The 15,476-nt window shown below is 42.4% G+C and overlaps 1 protein-coding gene across 3 annotated transcripts in view; it reads left to right on the top strand.

Annotated features, from left to right (window-relative positions):
• The window catches only part of plxna3 (plexin A3), an 85,580-nt gene extending 73,149 nt beyond the window's left edge, over window positions 1–12,431 (top strand). For 2 of the 3 annotated variants that reach the window (XM_061787306.1, XM_061787297.1), the window contains 8 exons: window positions 169–272; window positions 349–445; window positions 5,926–6,003; window positions 6,140–6,252; window positions 6,338–6,507; window positions 7,536–7,748; window positions 8,905–9,055; window positions 9,943–12,431. In XM_061787306.1, coding sequence (XP_061643290.1) covers window positions 169–272; window positions 349–445; window positions 5,926–6,003; window positions 6,140–6,252; window positions 6,338–6,507; window positions 7,536–7,748; window positions 8,905–9,055; window positions 9,943–10,035 — 1,019 coding nt within the window. In that variant the 3' untranslated portion in view covers window positions 10,036–12,431. The remainder of the gene's footprint in view (window positions 1–168; window positions 273–348; window positions 446–5,925; window positions 6,004–6,139; window positions 6,253–6,337; window positions 6,508–7,535; window positions 7,749–8,904; window positions 9,056–9,942) is intronic. The other variant, XM_061787316.1, reaches the window with a different exon arrangement.
• The last annotated feature ends 3,045 nt before the right edge of the window (window positions 12,432–15,476 follow it).

Below are 15,476 nucleotides of genomic sequence, written 5' to 3'. Positions count from 1 at the left end.
CACTCTAATTACAATATGATTTACTACGATTACAAAACAATTCAATCCAATTATGATGTGATTCACTCCGATTGTGATACAATTGACTCAAGTTTCGATATGATGTGCTTCATCACTCCAGTTACGACTCCTTACCAAAATCTTTACTAACGTGTTGTGTGTGTTCAGAGTGGCGCCAAGGTCGGCTGACCAGGATAATCCTACAGGATGAAGACGTTACCACAAAGATTGAGAGCGACTGGAAGCGACTCAACACGCTGGCTCACTATCAGGTACGTTGTTCTTTCCATCGTGTCAGGTGACCTGGAAGTGGCGTGCAGGCTCACCGAAATGCCGATGTGTTACCAGGTAACAGACGGCTCCTTGGTTGCACTGGTCCAGAAGCAGGTTTCTGCCTACAACATTGCCAACAGCTTCACTTTCACCAGATCACTCAGCAGATATGGTATACACACACACACAGACACACACATACATACATACATACATAGTGGTGCCTTGATGTACGAGTGACCCGACTTCAATCCATCCATCCATTTTCTGAGCCGCTTCCCCTTACTAGGGTCGCGGGCGTACTGGAGCCTATCCCAGCTGTCATCGGGCAGGAGGCGGGGTACACCCTGAACTGGTTGTCAGCCAATCGCAGGGCACATACAAACAAACAACCATTCACACTCACAGTCACACCTACGGGCAATTTAGAGTCACCAATTAATGCATGTTTTTTGGGTGTGGGAGGAAACCGGAGTGCCCGGAGAAAACCCACGCAGGCACGGGGAGAACATGCAAACTCCACACAGGCGGGGCCGGGGATTGAACTATGGGATAAGTGCCAATGTTTGACATTGGCACTTATCCCATAGTACTGGACTTAAACCATTGTCTGCAGAAATACTTCACCCACCTCCACCCTAGAAAAGGTAGAATAGACTCACCCTAAAAGATAAAAAAGAGTCCGTATTTATTTTTGGTTTATTTTCTGTTTTGAAGATATTCTGACCTGCCCACATTTCGGTCGAAACTCAACTTGAGCTGTGACGTAAGTGCCAGAAGCAGGTCTGGTTTCCTCGTACTAGTTAACATACATGGTTGGCTCGCAGGTCTGGGGCATAACTGTCACCTACAGTCAATAGTCTGGATGTTTTTTTTAGATAATAGCTAGTGAAATAGTGAGGTTCGATAAATTCGTGTAGACTTGTTTTGTTGGAATCGATCGCTGTCATGCCTCCTTGTAGAGAGCAGGCATCTCAGGTAAATGATTCATTTCCGCCTGTGCACACAAGTTTTGTGAGCTGTTTCTTGGGTGATTGCATCGCTCACATGTGAAAAGCATTTTTGGAAGATGACATAACTCAGGCGTTAGCGTTTATGAAGTTTTTGTATGATAGGTGGCATATGTCATCGCGGACTTTGATGGGCACTGCTGCTATAACGGCGCCGTGTTTGTAGCATTTTATCAACCTTTTTGGACGATGATGTTAGGCAGGCGTTCATGTTTTTGACATGTTAAAGGCTTTTTTGATGGTCATGGGGTTTGGCTGACCGCCTTTTATCTGCATGGCATTGGGACACTGATATGCAAGGCTGGACTGATGTGCACGGCTGGTCACCACGCTGTATTCTACCATTTTAATCAATGACCGCATAATAAATTAGTGAATTTTTTTAGCATATTAAATTAGGGATTAAACATCATTTTGGGGTGCTATAGATGATGTGTTCTTGTAAGAGAGCGTTCAATGGTATATAAATGCTTGGGTTCATGAGGCTTACAAGGATGTGTGTCACTCGATGTCATGTTTGTGTCATTTTAATCATGACAACCTAATAAATTAGAGATTTCTCAGCATATTAGACTAGCGATTGAACAATTTTGAGATGCTAGCTGTTATTCATGTGAGATAGCTGTTTTTCATATGAGCGTGCAACGATATATGACAGCAATATAAAGTATAATGCCAAGTTCAACAAAGCAGTGTTTGGAAATTCAAGCAAGCTGTCAATTTGTTTTTTTTTTTATTTCCTGAAAAGTTGTCATTTTGGAGGTGAGGGGATTGCACCAGCTACGATATATAAAATATGAGTTAATAATGCCACTTTATTGTGTAGTACATTCCTTTGTTCATACCGGCAATGTAGTGTCTCAAGTTCTTTTTTTGTTTTAATGTCCCAAAAAAAAATTCATTTTGGAGGTGGGGCATTCTACCTGACAGCGACGATATATAAAATATGAGTAAATACTGCCACTTTATAATAGAGTAAATTCCTTTGTTCACACCAGCTATGGAGTGAATTTGGTCTCCAGTTCTGTCTCTGACATCACAGCAACACATGGGGGGATGGAGGGGGTGTCTCAGTTGGCGATGAAAAAGGGGTGTTCCAAAGGCAATTAGTTATTTAACAATCAGAATCAGAATCGTCTTTATTTGCCAAGTATGTCCAAAAACACACAAGGAATAAGGAATTGATGCAATTGCTCCAAAATGGCTTAATCTTATTGTAAATGACTACCAGTTTCCTTTTCTTGAGCAAAAAAATACATAAAATCAACTTGTTTGTGAAATCTGGACCATTAAGACCCCATACCTCTTTCATCAATTGTGAAAAATGATTCAAAAAAGAGGCTTCAACCTGTTTAATGCCACTCCCGGCTGAAGTTTACTGTCAAACACTGTCAAACATAAAGCTACGTGAATTACACGTTGTGTATTTAAAACACATATCTCAGCCATTAGTCCATTAGGTTAATGCTAATGCTAACGCATAATAGGAAATGGAAACCCTTTAAGCGACTGATGTTGGAGTACAGACGGGTTAGCAGCACATTTAGACATTCAATACAATAGTACTTACAGTCATATGTTTTTTATCCTCTGCAAGGAGACAAACCCGTCTGTCTGGCTTATAGTGGCCCAGATGGCCAAGGTGGACACCAGCACAGTGGCCATTTAATTGATGCAAAGTGTGATATAAAGTTTTTCTTTCTTTTGAATTCTATTAAAATTATGTCATGACTGTATGTTTTTATAAAGTACAATATTATAGAGTGCTATTTTAAAAAAAAAAAACATTACAACATTACTACATTATGAAGGGAAATGCTCGGGAGTTGGTTGACATGATGATGAGGAGAAAGGTTGATATATTGTGTGTCCAGGAGAGCAGGTGCAAAGGCAGTAAGGCTACAAATTTAGGGGCAGGGTTCAAATTATTTGTTTACTTTTATCAACAAATTTAAAATACGAGCCACCTTTAGAAACTGCACAGACAGACACATTTAAATAAGAGAAGCCATTCATAATAATAGTAACATTCATTTGACACAAGACGGCATCTTGCAAATGGAAACAATTGTCGCGTCTGCCTACAACACAGCCAGCAGGGGGTGAGGGGTGACTATGTGTCGTCCCAATTCCATGGGTGAATTAAATTAATTAAACTTGTATCTCAAGGCACCACTGTATTACATTACACTTATTCGACGACAGCGAGTTAGCGTGGTAGCTACTTGTCCACTTAGCGTCCGTAGTGGTTATTACATTTTACTCGCTAGCTAGCGAGCTAAATCATACAATGTATCATAATCGGAGTGAATTGTTTCATAATTGTGATCCACCAGCACGAAACTGATCGGAAGTCGGACGTGTTTTGAGCTAGAACCCATTAAGCACTGACTTGCCGCGCGCAAAACAGGGAAACCTACATCGTCTGGTATCAACAGAAAGCTTTGGGTTCCCTGCAGCCGCGGATTTAATTCAAATGTACGTCATTACACGTATGAACCAACAAGAGGCCTTAATATAGTCGCTTGTGGTGTAAACATCCTTGTTGCTAAGCTAACGCTGAAACGCTACTTCCTATCTTTAAACGGACATATCTTCATCAAATGTTACCCGATTACCAGTCTGCACATAATTGGAAAGCATTTTTAACACCTTTTTAGAAAATCAGAAAAAGACACAAACGTGCTATTTCTGATCAGTTTTGTGCTGAGGGTCACAATTATAGTGAATCATATCATAATTGTAGTGAATCGTATCATAGTCGAAGTGATTTGTATCGCAATTATAGTGAATCGTTTCATAATTAGAGTGAATGGTATTGTAATCAGAGTGAATCAGATGAAAGAGTATTGGACTTGTAGTGAACTGTATCATAATTGTAGTGAATTGTATCATAAATGTAGTGAATTGCATCATAATCTCAGTGAATCATTTTATCATCAAATTTAATCGTATCATAATTGTGGCGAATCACATCTTAATTACATTGACTCGGATCATGATTGTAGTACATGGAATCATAATTGGAGTATAGTGTTTCGTAATCAGAATAATTAGTTTCATAATCATCGTTAAACGTAGCGTGAATTGTATTGTAATATAGTGAATGAGGTTTGAATAATTTCATAATTGGTGTGAATCGTATCGTAAATATCGTAATCATATCTTATTGTAATTTCAGTTAATAGTATCGGAATCACAGTGAATCATATCGTAATTAGATTCAGTCGTATCATAATTGTAGTTCTATTACTTCATTGTCCATCCATCCATCCATTTTCTACCGCTTATCCGAGGTCGGGTCGCTGGGGCAGTAGCTTTAGCAGGGACGCCCAGACTTCCCTCTCCCCAGCCACTTCATCCGGCTCTTCCGGGGAGATCCCGAGGCATTCACAGGCCAGCCGAGCGATGTAGTAGACTCTGCTTTCTCGTGGGAAGGCGTGTCGGTGGCATTGAGGAGGTCTTCGAAGTATTCTCCCCACCGACTCACAACGTCCCGAGTCGAGGTCAGCAGCGCCCCATCCCCACTATACACAGTGTTGATGGTGCACTGATTCCGCCTCCTGAGACGCTGGACGGTGGACCAGAATTTCCTCGAAGCCGTATGGAAGTCTTTTTCCACGGCCTCACCGAACTCCTCCCATGCCAGAGTTTTTGCTTCAGCGACCACCAAAGCTGCATTGCGGTTGGCCAGCCGGTACCCATCAGCTGCCTCAGGACTCCCACAGGCCAAAAAAGCCCGATAGGACTCCTTCTTCAGTTTGACGGCATCCCTCACCGTTGGTGTCCACCAACGGGTTCGGGGATTGCAGCCACGACAGGCACCGACCACCTTACGGCCACAGCAATGGAGGCGCGGAACATGGTCCACTCGGACTCGATGTCCCCCGCCTCCCCCGGAACGTGAGGAAAGTTCTGTCGGAGGTGGGCGTTGAAACTCCTTCTGACAGGGGATTCTGCCAGACGTTCACAGCAGACCCTCACAATACGTTTGGGCCTGCCAGGTAGGACCGGCATCTTCCCCCACCGTCAGAGCCAACTCACCACCAGGTGGTGATCAGTTGACAGCTCTGCCCCTCTCTTCACCCGAGTGTCCAAGACATGCGGCCACAAGTCCGATGACATGACCACAAAGTCGATCATCGAACTGCGACCTAGGTAGGATGTGTGGACACCCTTATGCTTGAACATGGTGTTCGTTATGGACAATCCGTGATGAGCACAGAAGTCAAATAACAGAACACCGCTCGGGTTCTGATCAGGGGGGCCGTTCCTCCCAATCACCCCCTTCCAGGTCTCACTGTCATTGTCCACGTGAGCATTGAAGTCCCCGAGCAGAACGATGGAATCCCCAGCGGGAGCACTTCAAAACTCTGAACTGCTGTTTGGTGCATAGGCACAAACAACATTCAGGACCCGTCGCCCCACCCAGCCCCAGACAACTTAGCTCCTAGGATCATTGGGACACACAAACCCCTCCACCATGATAAGGTGACAGCTCAAGGAGGGGTACTGCATTGTAGGTAATTTAACCTAAGAACAAATGCGAAGAGCTGGGTGGACAGGTAGCTGACACACGAACCAGCTAATATTGTCAACAAATACACATGCAAACACAACTAACAGGTGCTTGTGTGTGCAGAATCATTACTGCGTACGTCCAGTAGTCCTGACAGTCTGAGGTCCAGAGCGCCCATGATCACGCCAGATCAGGAAACAGGTAGCTGCCATTTTTCTAAGCTAACAGTGAGCTAGCACAAGTGTGCGTATAAATACTGCAGGTATATTTAATGCAGTTCTAGTATCGAAGTCGTAAATTTGGTATGGTGACAACACTAACTGCTTTTGTGTTTCAGGAACAAAACTGTGGCACCTGGTCAAGAACCACGAGCACAGTGACCAGCGCGAAGGAGACCGCGGCAGCAAAATGGTGTCCGAAATCTACCTGACACGCCTGCTGGCCACAAAGGTGTCATAAAAGCTCCTCAAATTTCTGCACGTTGTTCGTTCGCGTTGGAATTGATCATAAGCCTGCGCTTTACTCTTGCCACCAGGGGACACTGCAGAAGTTTGTGGATGACCTTTTCGAGACGGTCTTCAGCACCGCCCATCGAGGGTCTGCTCTGCCGCTGGCCATCAAATACATGTTTGACTTTCTGGATGAGCAGGCCGACAAGAGACAGATCAGTGACCCAGACGTGCGACACACCTGGAAGAGCAACTGGTACGAGTGCCATTACGATACCATTCACTACGATTATGATATGGTTCACTACAATTATGTTAATATTCACTACGATTGGTGGGGCTGGTGGAACACCCTGGATCCCTCGGTGTGGGAGGTATCCCATCCACCGGGCCGCTCTCAGGTGGACTCCTGGGCCCGACCCCGCCTCTCGACTAGGTGGGGTGGAGTCCTCAGTCCCCGCGGTGCAGGCACAGCAATTACAGGACACTGACTGTTATTGTGTATGCGAAACGGTGTCAATTCACTTGCATGTGTCCGCAGACACACACCCCTGGGATTTATTTGCTGGGTGTGGCGCCACTCACTCATTGTGACAAATAACTTATAATTATGCGAATTTCTTGGGCAGCCCCTCACTTACACTCTGGTCCTATAGATGTTTATAATTTACATAACCACTCCACGACCCCTGTTTTGCATGCTTCCCCTCCTGTCCCTGTCCTGTCCTATATTGTCCAGACTTTCCCTCACAGGGTGTAGCACTACTGACCGATACAACACTCAAATCCAACTTGTCATTGTACTAGGTATATAATGCTTTACTTTGCTCATCTTGTTTCCAGCTAGTGCTTTGTCTTTTGTTGTATTCTTTTCCTATTTTATTTAGTTACCTTTTCACTCTCTCCTTTTTTGTTTTTTCTGTCAGTCGCCTTGAAAACTTTGTTCTAGTCGCCTGAACGACTGTCATTCTCAATAAATATCCCTCAGAATACAAAGAAACCACAGTGGCAGCTTAAAAACTCCAATGTGACACAGTAAAACTGTTCAGGCATAAAAGTGATACAGATCCTCCTTTCTGCTTGACCTAACAGCCGAACAGGACAAAAAAAAAAAAAAAGAAATCACTACAATTACCATTGTATGTAATTCATTATATATACAGCATATACATTCTATATATATATTTATATATATATATAATATTTGATTATTTTATGCACTCCAATTCCAATATACTGTAATTTCAGGACATAAATCTAACAATTTCCTGTCTGCGTGTCCAGTCTTCCTCTCAGGTTCTGGGTCAACGTCATCAAGAATCCCCAGTTTGTTTTCGACATCCACAAAAGTAGCATCACTGACGCGTGCCTGTCGGTCGTGGCTCAGACCTTCATGGACTCGTGCTCCACATCGGAACATCGACTGGGAAAAGACTCCCCGTCCAACAAGCTGCTCTACGCTAAAGACATCCCCAACTACAAGAGCTGGGTGGAACGGTAGCTAAAATGCTAAATAGCTAGTCTAGCTAAATAGCCACCTATAAGACCTTGGTAGAGAATTGGCTAATCTGCTAATTAGCTCAGACAACGTAACAGATTTGGTAAGATTTTCCGCAAAATTCAACTGAGTCTGGTTGGACTGGCCACCTCAACCTAATTACAACGCAGCAAGAATTTTGAAAATCGACTGATGGGTTCCGGAGAAATTGAATTTTGTGTGTGTGTGTGTGGGGGGGGGGGGGGGTTGACTATTTGTGGAACGTTTTTGTGTGTTATCGTATCACCCTGAGAAAATCTGCTCCAAAAACGCATTCAAATTAGATTCTAACAGTATAAAAGTATAAATTTGAATCTAACAGTATAACTTATTTATTTCCAAACACTTTCTCAACCCTTTCATTTCGTCTGCTACTCGGGGAATCCCTTCCTTGATAGGCTGACAAGTTTTAGTTAAAAATATCCAGAAATAAGATCGGACGGGCCGAAATTCCGAGGCGTTCTCCAAGTTGACGTGTCAAAATGACTGTGATGTTTCAGATGGCGTCACTTGCCATACAAACTCAACTTAAATAGTGCAAATTATTAGCATTATTGGTGAGAAGAGCAGTAGAGTAGCGCATGTACTTACAGCTAATATAGCCTCAAAGCCACCTACAATGGTGGAGAAGATAGATACATAACATGCTAACTAGTTAGTATAACCCAATAGCAAACTACTGGACCTTTTGGAACGGTTTGCTAACATGCTAACTAGCTAATATACTCAAGCAGGAAACCTCAAGAGATGAGCAGAGAGGTAGCAAGAATGCTAACTAGGTATTCTAGCCTCATCGCAAATTATAAGATGTGGGTGGCGAGGTAGCTAACATGCTAAGTTGCAATACGACCAAATAGCCAACCACAAAAGTTGACCAGGTAGTTGGCTAACATTGGCTGTAGCCTCATAGCCAACTACAAGACCTGGGTGGCAAATTAGCTACTGTGCTACATCACTACTACCTGATGGTCAACTACAGGAGCTGTGTGGACAGGTAGCGAACATTCTAACTATCCAATATCACATTATAGAGCATTATGTAGTAGTAACATGCTAACTAGCAGACTGCCAAATGACTACCAAGAGATGCTAAGGGTTTTACAATCTGTCTTGTAGGTACTACAGAGACATTGCCAAAATGCCGAGCATTAGCGACCAGGACATGGACGCCTACCTGGTGGAGCAGTCACGTCTTCATGGCAATGAGTTCAACACACTGAGCGCGCTCAGTGAACTTTACTTCTACATCAACAAGTACAAAGAGGAGGTGAGTTACTGACTAAATTTATATTTTTCTACCCATTTGCAACCCTGGTTGTGAGTCCTCTCTGTTCTACAGTCTACTTATTGTAATTTCTTGTGTATAATACACCCTTGAGTATAATACGCAACCCCAAAATCCATTCACCATCCATCCATTTTCCGTACTGCTTAGCCTCACTAGGGTCGGGGGGGCCTGCTGGAGCCCATCCCAGCTGACTCAAGGCAAGTACACCCTGAACTGGTTGCCAGCCAATTGCAGGGCACACATAGACAAACAACCTTTCACACTCACATTGACACCTACAGGTAATTTAGAGTCTTGAAATTAACCTACGATGGATGTTTTTGGAATGTGGGAGGAAGCCGGAGTACCCGGAGAAAACCCGTGCAGTCACGGGGAGAACATGCAAACTCCACATAGGGGGGGCTGGATTTGAACCTTGGTCCTCAGAACTGTGAGGCAAATGTGCTAACCAGTCATCCACCGTGCCGCTCACCCTCAATTGATTTGCTGGTATCCATGTTCAAAACATAAAGTGTTATCCGTATTTTATTAGGTTTTTCAAAGAAATGTTCTGCTCTGTGTGCATGCGCTGACGTTTGTCACTTCCTCACCATGCATTTCTACTTGATTTCTCATATTACCAAAGAACAAAGACAGTAATCGACAAAAAAATAAAAAATAAAACAGCTCAATGATACGGAGAGTATAATATTTTAATAGTACTGTTGAAAATCCAGTCTTATCCGGTAGGAACGTTTCTTTAGATTCTCTTCATAATCTCACAATAGGTTTGTTTATGTCAAACACAAGGAATTATGATACCTGATCTGGGCATAGCTAATAAACTGACCAGTAAAATGATAATGATTATGATGATGATGATGCAGGTTCTGACAGCCCTGGACCGCGACGCCTACTGTCGCAAACACAAACTGCGCCACAAACTGGAACAAGCCATCAACTTGATGTCAGGCAGCTGAGGAGGCAAAACCAAGACATCTGCTTACTGGGGAGGAGGTCTGATTTTTTTATTTTATTTTTTTCCCTGAACTGCACCAATCAATAAATCAATTTGCTATTTATTTGCCAAGCGACGGGCTGGGACCCAATCGTGGAATTAGCCTCAAGAGCTAAACAGGGGCTTCAACAGAGCCTCAACGACGTGTAAATAACCACAACTGATAAAATGAGCAACCAGGAAGTTAACATCCAATCACGCCACACCTCCTGACCGACCACAGCTGTGTCCCCTTTTCCCTCATTGGTCAGCCACGCTGGCCTCTGATTGGCTGGGAGAACTCTTTAGTGTTTACTGCCCAACCCCAACCCCCAGACTACTCTGGACTGTACCACCTTGCGGAACATTCCAGCGCCGGCCTCGCCCCCTTTTCAGGACTCCATGATGCCAATACTGTGCCCGGCGAGCAGTGCCAAGACCCGCAACCAAGACCGGAACAGACTCGGACCAAAGCCGAGATCAAAGATCAAAGCTGAAATGGACTTAACTTCAAATACCCTGTAAAGTAGAATCAAAGAGACAATACGATGACATTTACACTTGGCATCGAGGGGAAATTCCTGATTGGCTCTTCACCAGGAAGGAAGGAAAGCCACTACTGGACCAACGCCACTGTGTGTGTGTGTGTGTGCGTGTGTGTGTGTGTGTTTGTGTGAGAGGAAGCAACAGACTGAAAAAACTACTTCATGCTGTTGAGTCAGGTCTAATTACCAATATCGGCAGCCTGAAAACGCTACTTCATGCTGTTGAGTCAGGTCTAATAACTGAAATGAACAACCTAAAAAATGTTAGCTAATGCTGTTGGGTTAGGTCTTTAATTACTGAACTTAGACCCCTATCTCACTGGCATAGACATTGCCGAGACTGCCGAGACAGATCAGTTGCGGCGACTCCGGGACCCGGGAGACCAAAATATTGCTTGCACTCTCACCAGAAAGATGTCTGGGAGACGTCTCCAGACACTGACAACCAATTCACCTGGATGTCGCTGATATAGGCCTATATATTCGTTAAATAAATATATAATGTATATTATATGTGTTTGTGTGTGTGAGTATCTGTATATGCGTGCTCTGCACTCAGCCAGCGGAGCATGGACACCGGGACAGTGCTGTAATGACGAAAACACGTTAACGTCCACGAAATCCAAAATAATCGTTCTGATATTTATATATAGGTTGAACTGGGCATAGATAGTGATGTCCATATGCATTTTGGTGACGATTCCTCGCAGTTTTGGGACGTTACGCGATGAGCTTTTTCTATATATGTGAGAAAATCTGGAGGTTTAACATCCATAAAATACAAGGGCAATCGTTCTGATATTTTCAGAGGTTGAAGTGGGCATGTAGAGATGTTTATATAAAATTTGATGACGATTGCTCGAAGTTTTGTCACATTAAGTGATGTTATCACCTTTTTACATATAGTGAGCATATGAGAACGTCCATAAAATCCAGAATATAGGGGCTATTGTTGTGATATTTTCAGAGGTTGAAGTGGGCGTAGGTAGAGATATCCATATAAATTTTGATGACGATTGCTCAGATTTTAGTGACATTAAGCTACATAAAGTTTTTTCTCTATAGTGAGGATTTAGAGCAGGCGCCAAAAGGTGTCCAATGAAATCAAACGTTCGATTTCACCCCAACTCCTTGACGACCCTGCTAGTCTACAGGAGACTCCAGGAGACGTCTCCGCAACAGTGGAGACTCGAGTCGCCATCAGGTCGCCAACTAGTCTCCAGGCCATTGAGATTCGGGTCTTAACAGACTTAAAATGCTAGTGGGGTAGCTGTGGGGTCAGGTCTAATTACTGAAATCACACACACACACACACACACGCGGGTATTTATTGATGATTTTATTTGATTTAAATTATTGTTTCCACGTTATTTATTGTGAGTGCCAACCAGTTAAGTGTTGATGAACTTCCTGTTGATGGCGATGGTGGCATTTCACAGGAATGTCGGTCACACACACACGCTTATACGCGCCACCTTGCAAATGTTGTTTGTAGCGCCGCCCGCTATCGATGCGGGCCCATCAGGTGACTTGTGTTTGACACCGAGAAGAGCGTCCGGTCAGCGTTTATCAGGACACCAAACCACGGGAAGTGGTCGACTCCGATTGGACAAAACACTTGATGACCAGGATGTTTCTTCATGATGTCATCAGAACAAAAATAAGGAACGAAACATGTTTATTTGTGAAAACATGTTTAATAGCATTGCCTTGTTTGATTTTTACTTTGAAATGTAACCATGACCACCATGTCCATATAATAGCCTGTTTTTTTTTCTACATCGCCATTGCCTTTGTATGACTTTGTGACATCATTACTAAAGTGTAAACAACACTTGGCTCCGCCTCTTAACTTTGCACGCGTGCCGTCAGATGCACATTGGTTTTAAGGTTGTAATAAGGCACCAGCAGTCAGTTTTTAATACAGTGCCACCCGAAGGATCGAAGGTCACGGCCATTCAATATTGGTTTTCTGCCTTGCCGCTAACGTGCAGAGATTTCTCCAGATTCTCTGAATCTTTTGATGACAATGGATCATGAAATCACTGAATTCCTCGCATTATATGTTGAGAAATGTTGTTCTTAAACTGTTGGGAGTATTTGTTCACACAGTTGTTCACAATGTGGTGACCCTCACCCCATTGCTTACTTGGGAACAACTGAGCCCTTTGGAGGATGCTCCTTTTATACCCAATCATGACACTCACTTGTGTCTAATTAACCTGTTCGCCTGTGGAATGGTCGAAACAGGTGTTGGTTTTTTTAGCATTCCTCAACTTTCCCAGTTTCCAAACATTGGTTTTAGAAAGTTTGTGGCGCACCAGCAGTTCAGCAATTATATAGTGTCGCAATGATGTTGGTTTTAGAACATTTCCACACACCCACAGTTCAGTGTTGCTATGTTGGTTTTAAAATGTTTGAGATATATCAACAACGCAGCAACTAAACAGTGTTGCTACCATGTTGGTTTTAGACCAACAAACGCAGTCAAACAAGTACATGGTGCTGCTATGACTTCAGTTTTAGAGAGTTTGTGACGCACCAGCACTTCAGCAAGTAGCCAGTGTCGTTACAAAATTGGTTTTAAAATGTTTTAACACCGGCGTCCACCAAGCAGATGCTGTACAATATTGGCTTGGAAGGTTTGTCACAAACCAACAATGCAGCAATTACAAAGTCGCTACTATGTTTGTTTTAGAATGTTAGATGCATACGCAGTCCAGCAAGTAGAACATGTTGCAGCAAAGGTCATTTTATCACATTTGTGACACCACAGTAGTCCAGCAAGTAGGCAGTGTTGTGACAAGGTCAACTTTAAAATCTTTATGACCAAACAACAATCCAGCAAATAGACATTGTCACTGTCACATTGGCTTTAGAACGTGTACCACACCCGCAGTCCAGCAAGTAGAGTGTCACTAGGACATTGACGTCACCATCATCCTCCGAACAGAGCAAATCAGTTACCGTGGTAACCCGTATTTCATGAAGCATGGCATCATGTCAGCGCAAAAATGGATGATGCATAGGTGTCTCACTCGGCGATCAGCCGAGCACGAAGTTACTCGGTACTTCAACATGTTGTTATTGTGGGCTCGCACTCATTTTGAAAATCATCATTACCATCCTGTAGAGGAAATCCAGTTAAACCATTGGCTCCTTTCCTCCAAGACTTGTCAGGGTTAATCTGCCCGGCAACAGCCAGCCAGTCCGTCTTGTGCATCATTTATGATTGGGCGATGGCAGTCACATGACAACAGCTGCCATATTTAATAAATGATGGGCAAGCAGGCTGCTTGGAAATGGACAAACAAGAAAAAACACAGAATGCCGACAAGCTAACGCCATCAGCTCGTTAGAAAGTCCTTCTGATGTTTCTTCATCATTTGAAACCCGACATCCACACGCCCCCTCCCCCAGCAGGAAGTCACATTAGCCTGAGAATGAACTGCCAGGATTGGGGTGCTGCATGTTGCTGATAACAGCACTCAGGGGATGGGGGTGGGGGAGAGATTATGGAGGGGATGGAAAGGGGTGGTGGGAGGGTTGGAAAGAAGCCAAGCAAAATAAAAGTGGAGCAACAACATGGCTACTGCTTCATGCTGAACAAAATGTGTCCTAAAAAAAACATAAAAGACCACCCCCATCCCACACACACACACCCTCCAAAACACACGCACACAGACGCACTCTCTAGTCAGGGGCTTGTGCTCAAGGGCCATGCTTTTTGAGACGGTTACATGGGCCAGCTCATAAAATATAATAAAGTTTAAATGTGCATGTAAAATATAACAAATAGTTTATTTCAATAACAATATAATTAATACTCATCTTAATTGTATTATGTATAATTTACATGATACATACAGTATGTCTGTAAATATTTATAAAAATATAAATGTTAAATGTATATGTAAAATGTTTATTTTACTATTTTTAGTTGTACAATTTATCATAAATAAATTAAGCAATTATTTTAAAAACATTAAAAATATGTGTGAGCTAGTTTATTTGACCTTGTTTATTTACTGTGCATTAATTAGCCAATTATTTAATACATTCCATTTAAAAAATGTCAAATGTATCTTCATTTTTTATTTTAAAATTGTATTGTATTATTTACTATGAATCAATTCACCAATTATTTAAAAATAATTCAAAATGTAAAAAATATATATTTACACAATTGTTTATTTTGGTTTTATTGTACTATTATTGTATTATTTAAAATAAATTTACTATTTTAAAAAATTATATATATTATTTATAATAAATAACCAGTTATTTGAAAAGATATATTAATAATATATGTAAACGTCCATCCATCCATCCATCCATTTTCTGTACTGCTTTCCTCACTAGGGTGCTGGAGCCTATCTCAACTGACTTTGGGCGAGAGGCGGGGTACACCCTGAACTAGTTGCCAGCCAATCGCAGGGCACATATAAACAACCATTCACACTCACATTCACACCTACGGACAATTTAGTCTTCAGTCAACCGCAGTCATCACTATACCTGGTCTACACTCTGCCTGTACACTATACGTGTAGCCAATCGGACCAACGGGATGGGGGAGGAAATCAAAGTACCCGGAGAAAACCCATGCAGGCACGGTGAGAACATGCAAACTCCACACAGGCGAGGCCGGATTTGAACCCAGGTCCTCAGAACTGTGAATGAATAAATTAACCAATTAGATAAATATATTAACTGGTTGATGAATAATTTAATTTGGTTAGTTCAACACCTATTTTTGTTTTGTTTAATTTAGTATTTCTATTGTATTATGCACAATAAACAAATAAAACTATTGTTTGGAAAAATATATATTTATAATACAATGTAAAATAAAATTAAATATATGTAAACTTGTTTA

Source organism: Phyllopteryx taeniolatus, chromosome 1 (assembly GCF_024500385.1).
Source record: "Phyllopteryx taeniolatus isolate TA_2022b chromosome 1, UOR_Ptae_1.2, whole genome shotgun sequence".
Classification (NCBI taxonomy): domain Eukaryota; kingdom Metazoa; phylum Chordata; class Actinopteri; order Syngnathiformes; family Syngnathidae; genus Phyllopteryx; species Phyllopteryx taeniolatus.
This window is presented reverse-complemented; position numbering and strand designations above follow the sequence as displayed.